The sequence below is a fragment of the Solenopsis invicta genome, chromosome 9 (genome assembly GCF_016802725.1).
Source record: "Solenopsis invicta isolate M01_SB chromosome 9, UNIL_Sinv_3.0, whole genome shotgun sequence".
In the NCBI taxonomy this organism is placed as follows: Eukaryota; Metazoa; Arthropoda; class Insecta; order Hymenoptera; family Formicidae; genus Solenopsis; species Solenopsis invicta.
The window spans coordinates 7,625,355-7,632,489 of record NC_052672.1 but is presented as its reverse complement, the minus strand read 5'-3'; the positions used below and the strand labels follow the sequence as shown (position 1 = coordinate 7,632,489).

The window sequence follows — 7,135 nt, the reverse complement described above, 5'->3', positions numbered from 1 at the left end:
TAAATTTTTATATATAATATTTAAAGAAATACATTGACGTATGGCACTTTACGAGATTATCATGCACATGCTTATCAGCAACAGATGTATCGATAATTACCATCGTATCGTTAAACAATATTAAATTGAAGTTTGATAAGAAATCAAAGCAACTTTAAATTTTCCGCAATAAATGTAGCAAACATTTTTAATGAAATATAAATGAAAGGAAAACGGTTAATTTTCATATTTTTAATTTCATTTTAATTTGCATAGAAATGTAATAGAATCACAATTGTTGATACAACGATAAATTTTTTCACGCTACATCGCTTTGTATACATATTGGCTAAAAAAATTAGAATCTTTTGTCGTTAAAAAACTATATAGCAAAAGAAGAAAGAATTTTATATAATTGTATAAAGTCGCATAAAGGATGCGTTAAGTGATGCATGTAAAAGAGCAAAGAATTAAAATTAATCCGATAAACGAGTACCAGACGATCGATACGACTCAATTAACGATATTTACATAAACACATTATAGACCATTCGCGATAAGCGAATACGCGACATCAATTAGGACTTATCAGCAACCGGCGATAACTAATCAAAACAACAATCTTATCCTTCGGATAAGGAGTGCGACGTGCGAATTAAGCATTATCGAATTGTTAACGTTTTGCCAAATTGTTAATTTTTTGCCAAAAAGAGACGCAATATTAGTGCTCGTTTCTCTTTTGCACCGGTACTTCAGCCCGCTAATTTGTCCTGAAATCTTGATTATCGAAAAAGTCGCGAAATTTAGTCTGCCAATCAGCATTACCAAATGAGAGAATAGTTATCTCGACTTTGTACAATCGCGGCGTGTTCAAAGTGTTTAAATTTGTAGACTTAATAAGAACATCATTGCCGTTTAGGCAAACATTTTTGCAAGGCAAATATTAATTCTCTTTAAATATACTTTACATGAAATATTATTAATTTAATATTAAAAAAGAATATCTAAACTTTTTTTTAAGAGCTAAATTTAATGGCATAATAATGCGATCATAATACTTATGGAAAGGCTACTAAGATTTGTTTACATTACTTTAGTTATATTATTTTTCGTGCATATCACTATCGTAATATTATTTCGATTATCGGCACTATTTTTTCAGGATATGATCCGACAAATTTGTTTTTAAAAGTCATTCTTGAGTAAAAGACTTTTCACGAATTTACTTTCGAACGACGATACGGCGGACAGAATCTCGCTTATCGTGACGGAGCATAATCGGTGGTTAAAAATCGTTTGATGTTTGCTCGGCAGTCAAGGGTGACAGAAAGTTACCTCTGTATATGTGCCGGAGGTCCACAATATGATATACATATATGTTTGCTACCTGCATGGACTCTGATATATTGGCAGCGGCGTAGAAGGCATAAATATTCACGAATTCATATGAGTTACAAAGTGTAAAAACATATTCATTAAAAAATAATCATGAATCGTAATCTTGCAATTTATAATCAAATCTATATTTGTTTCTAATTAAATTAAATTTTTTATAATGGAGAAAAAATGTTTTAAACAGAAGGGATCAGGCATTTAAAATTGTTGCTGCCCTGTAATTTTTATAAAACTAATAGTTTGATAAAATGATGTAAGATAAATAGATAAATAAATGATTGAGAAAGAACCAAGTTATTAACATAAAGTAATTTGCAACAAGTCATAAATTCCTTTTAACATTTTATTTAAATTTTTAGAGTATTTTTCTTAATTTATTTTTTATTTTTTAAAATAATAAATAAATAATAAATAAATAAATAAACAAATTTGCAATAAATTAAGATGTAAATAGCTTAGCTATAATCTTACATTTTATTTAGAAAAATTTAACAAAATGATAATTTTTTTTAATTTAATGATTTAATTCACTTTTTCTTAAGAACTTGGGAAAATTTAAAATTTCTCGAAATTTTCTTGAAGTCTTGGAAAAGTAGGTTGGGCTACTGTCGTGTTAAGTCTTCCAAATATGTTCTAGGAGCAGCACGTGTATCCACGACACTGATGCGATAACATTACGGGAGTACGTAGAAACGTATCGAGAGGAGAGTGAAAACGAGTATCCCGTGAGTGTGCTGGACGTGCTTCGGCCCTTAAGTAAACACTCTTTCGTCTCTTATTTGGCTACATACGGGCAAACAAGGAGAGCGAACCATTTACCTTCCAAGCACTGTGTTCGTGGTGGAACCACGAAGCAGGCGACATCGGGTGATCCATCATTCTTCGATTGTTAAACGCCTCGACTGTCTGCGACGAATATCTTCGCGCATCTGCACCAAATTATTATCAATTTTTGCATCATCAAAGAATCTTTGTGATGTTTCAAACATCGCATTCTAAACAATAATTGTGTTTGTGTGTGTACGTGCGTGCGTGTGTGCGTGCGTGCGTGCGCGTGTATGTGTGTGTGTGTGTGTGTGTGTGTGTGTGTGTATACATTTGTGTTTCTTTGTGTTGAACGCTTATATAATAATAAGACAGATTAATATTATCGAGAAAAAAATAAAAAAAACGTGAGACATTTGATGTGAGATATATGAGAGATATAATGTACTAAAATTTTGATTATTTTTCTATTCAAAAAATTAAGAGATATTATGTGAAAATACAATAATCTATAAAGTATTCATATATTATATTGTGTTATTTTACATTTATAAGATGAGATAACATGTTTAACATAAGTCAGAAACTTAAGAATATGTTTTACATTTCTAACTTCTTTTTTATTATGATTGATTTTACATTTTAAGTATACAATTATAAAATATATTAATTTTTTTTCTCCTTTGTTAAATCACGATCGCATCATTAATAATGAAACATTTTGAACTTTGAAGAAATATTTGACCGTTAGACGTTTTGTCACCCCACTGATAAGCAAATATTCGTTTAACTGATATGAGAAACAGTCGATAAGAAGAACGATTACTCGCAAACGGGGTGTGATACCTATTAGGTGACTATTAGGTACCTGATAACGCTACACGTATTATTGATATAATACTCCATTGCACGATGCTATCTGAACGGATGTCCACTAATACGCATATCTCTGATTACACATTTTTCAGATAATCAGTTGTGCGCTATAATTAATCCATATGACTCGTGATCATTGCCATGATAAGAAATATTTTGATTTTATAAATGCAAGGTCATCGCTGACATATAAAGCACATTTTTGTAAAGGGGATTTTATTTAAGATTATTTAATATTTAATATTTAATATTTAATATTTAACGTTTAACATTTAACATTTGACATTTGACATTTGATATTAATATTTAAGATTTAACATTTAATATTTAACATTTAATTTTTAATATTTAATATTTAATATTTAATATTTAATATTTAACGTTATTAATCTTTTATAAATAAGAAGGTTTTTAAAATAATTTAAAAAGTATTTTTAAACAAAGCAATTTTTATTTTTGTTCCTAATGCGACATGGATTTGAAAAATTTTATTAACACCAGGAAATAAACAACTATCAGATCCTATCGATAGTAACTAGAGTTTCAGATTTCTTAATATGGTTTCTCTAAATTATAAAGTACTCTAAGTTATAAATTATAAAGTACTCTAAGTTATAAAGTACTTATGGAAGAAATAATCTTACATAAATTAGTACACGCAATTGACGTTAAAAAATGAGAATTAATTTTTAAAATTTAATTTAGCATTCTCATTGTCAATGCGCCTTTGTGTAGGCGCACACAGTTTGCACACCTGTTTGCGATGGCCCAGTATAAATACATATCTGACAATGAGTATCTTTACAAATTATATGTAATTCAATTTTTATGTATATAATCACAAAAAAACCCTATAATATGCGACATTAGTTTATAAAACGAGAAAAGTTGCAATATAAGAAACGGTTTAATCTGAGGATTCTACTCATACTTATAATTCGAAAGATTAAACCAGACGATATCAATCGAGAAAGAAGTTTAATTAAATAAAAGAAGTATATCACTTTAGAATGAAGTTCAAGGATAACTTGCATCTGTAATTTAGAATCTGTAATTTCTACCCCATTTTATTTTCTTAGTATTCCTTAGTAAAGATGTTAAGACAAAGTCCATGACAGCAGCCTGAAAAATAATTCTCACGAACTGTCATGTTATGGATTACATTAATAAAAGATTACAGTTTAAAGAAGATAAAATGCCTTGGACGTTTTCAGCATCTTCTTCAAATTGAATAGTCACGAATCAGTAGGCGGCAATCGGACTTGAACTACAGTTAAATTAATGACACGGTAATATCGATTACAATATCATCTTGATACCCGCCGCACGGACACCAAGAATCCCCAAGAAAATGCCGCGGAATTGTCCATCCGCTCGCACCCTTGCCGAATTTTCACGCCTATTTGCCTCTCCTTCAGACCTCCACGGTCACGTGAAGAACCTTCGTGCGTCTCTCTCTGTACCTCTCTCGCGCCGATCCTTCACGCAAGCTCTGATTGGTCGAGGGGGAAACTCTAGGGTAGCGTCGCTATCCCCGTTGCACTCAACGGAAGTACCTCGCTGTATCTCACCCCCGCCAAGGGATCCGGGTAGCTCGGACACGCCCGACCCGCGGTGGGCGTAGTCAACAGCCAGTTGCAGCGATTCTATTTAGTGGGAGAAGCTTTTTCGGCGAACACGCGGTCGCGACGTCACTTTCCGACGCGACGCCGAGCCGCTTGGTCGTGTCGTCTGCTTCGTGTGAAGATCGTGATTCGTATAATCGCGAAATCAATCGATTGCGAGGGACGATCATCGATCCACCGAGTGCGGATCACCTAACTATGGATTGGTTAACAATCGCTCTGATCGCACAATCACTAAATCATCTGTAATAATCGTAAATTTAAAAGAAATCACAAGCGTCGGTCAGATAAAAGTTTTATCATAACTAGAGTTAGTTCCGTGTTGATTTTGAAGATCATTCTGACATACTGCTCAACTAGTCGTCATTGATCTTTAAGACATTTTTATCTACAATTTGTTTGAGTCAGTGTCAGAAGCAGATCATTATATGCACAAGTGCCATCTCGCTTGAGTTAGATTCCCGTAGTGTCAACATTGCAAGGACATAATCTCATTAAAAAGTATGTGTTAAAAATCTACAGTGATCACAGGATATGGCAGCTATGCATTACAACGCGCAGATGGTCTCAGAAGATTTGCATCAACATCCGCGACACCTTTATAATCTTCAACAAAGACTTCAGGATCCCGGGTCTTCGCCCAGATCAGAGGACGCCAGATCGCCGCTGGATAGTCGAGTGAGATCGCTCGAGGAAATGCGTTTCGTGGGTGCCAGATCACCAGACGTGGAAGATAGAGTAATCAGATATCACGAGGATGTCGGAAGTAAACGTTTTTCCAAAGACCACGCGGGTCCTGTTTTTTTCCAGGACTCGGAGAACTCTTCCAGGAAATGTTTTAGCGATGAAATAGCGACAAATCGTTGTCGCGAGTCGGAAAGCTCTCCTGGAAGAACGTCTTCGCCGCAAAATTATATTCTCAGCTCATCCAATCAGCACAACAGTTCCATTGGTAAAACGTCCTTCTGCATCGATGCGCTTCTAGGTCGCGCCACGAAGCAAAATGAAATAGAACAGTCATCGGCTGATCGACAGAAATCGTTCTCCAGAAATCACGGTGTTCAATCTGACGGTTTAAATCTTGGTAGTATTCAAGAACGGGAATCCCCTAACGCCATAAGATGCTCTGGAGACCAAAGAACTGCCCTGAGGAATTCTCTAAATCCTTTCGTTCAGCATCACGAATCCGATTCGCCCAGTCTGGAATCTCGAGAGAGACACTCCTCCAATCGCGAGACAATTCTCGGTCTCCACTCTAACGATTCCGGCGTGTCTGTCCAAAGGAGTCAATTTAGGCCCGAAACGGGGACCAGCAACTACCGGAACGATCGGCTCGAAAACGTCGAGGATGACACGTCGGTCGACGTAGACCCGACGCGAACCGGAAGCGCCAGTCCAGGGAGTAACGCGAGTCGCAGTCCTGCTTCTAGTCCCCCAATATCTCCTGGCTCGGAAGATCCTTCCAGTAATGGAGTGCTGAGCCATCAGAGCCTCGCGTCCGGGCCCTATGGCGTGGGCGCGGCGGTGGTTAGGCAGAATCAGGGCCTCCTACTGCATCCCGCGGGACCACTTATCCATCCAGGAGGATTATACTATCATCCGGCCGGCGGCAGCGCCTTCCACTCGATACACAAGGAGGGTCAACCGGTCGGCCATCCACAATCCGGAGGGCCTCATCCTCAGCAGCATCACATCCATCCACTCCAGCTCGAGTGGTTCGCTCGTACCGGCATGTTGTATCCGAGACTTCCCGCGGATTTGGCCGGTGAGTAAATTGACGTTATTAATCTGATTGATTACAATGACTGTTTCGGATATTTTGACATTGTTTGTGTATTGATGAATCATTACAACTCTTAATAATTATCATACGGATTATAGGAAAGAAAGATATATTTCGCAAAAATAAAAAAAATTTTATGTTAAAAAACATTGTTAACATTTCAAAAATTTTATTTAAAGAAAAGAGCATCCTTATCTAATAAAAATAATGAAAATAATATTGATAAAATTTTTAATATTGATGTAAAACATGTACATGTATTTTTATTGCATATACAAGAATTGCTTATAATAACAACTGAATATACCGATACTATTATACCGTTTCAAATTGCAAACGTTTAATAATTATTGATTTTCAACAAAGACTCAATGTAAAGCGCATGCTTTTATTTGAGTAATCTAAACGTATTAAACATGATGTTTATTCTTGATAAATTTGCATTAGCTCATTTATTTGAGATTCGCCCAAAATCTGAAATCTCTTAAATTGATTATAATAAAAATTAATCTAAGTACATTTTAACTGTTTAATGTTTTTAATAATACGACAATTTTTAGTATCATTAAATAATAAAAACATTTTTTAAAGATATTCACGTATTAATGCATATATGCATAAATTATATATAAATCTAATATTAATACTTTAAAATAAATAATACTTTAGATTGCATCATTGTGTTCACAAAAACGTAAATCATGTCCATTAA

The 7,135-nt window shown here is 34.7% G+C and overlaps 1 protein-coding gene across 1 annotated transcript in view; it reads left to right on the top strand.

Annotated features, from left to right (window-relative positions):
- The first annotated feature begins 4,686 nt into the window (after nt 1-4,686).
- Nucleotides 4,687-7,135, top strand: part of LOC105202178 (homeobox protein Nkx-6.1) — a 34,497-nt gene continuing 32,048 nt past the window's right edge. The window contains exon 1 of the mRNA XM_026138200.2: nt 4,687-6,405. Coding sequence (XP_025993985.1) covers nt 5,175-6,405 — 1,231 coding nt within the window. The 5' untranslated portion in view covers nt 4,687-5,174. The remainder of the gene's footprint in view (nt 6,406-7,135) is intronic.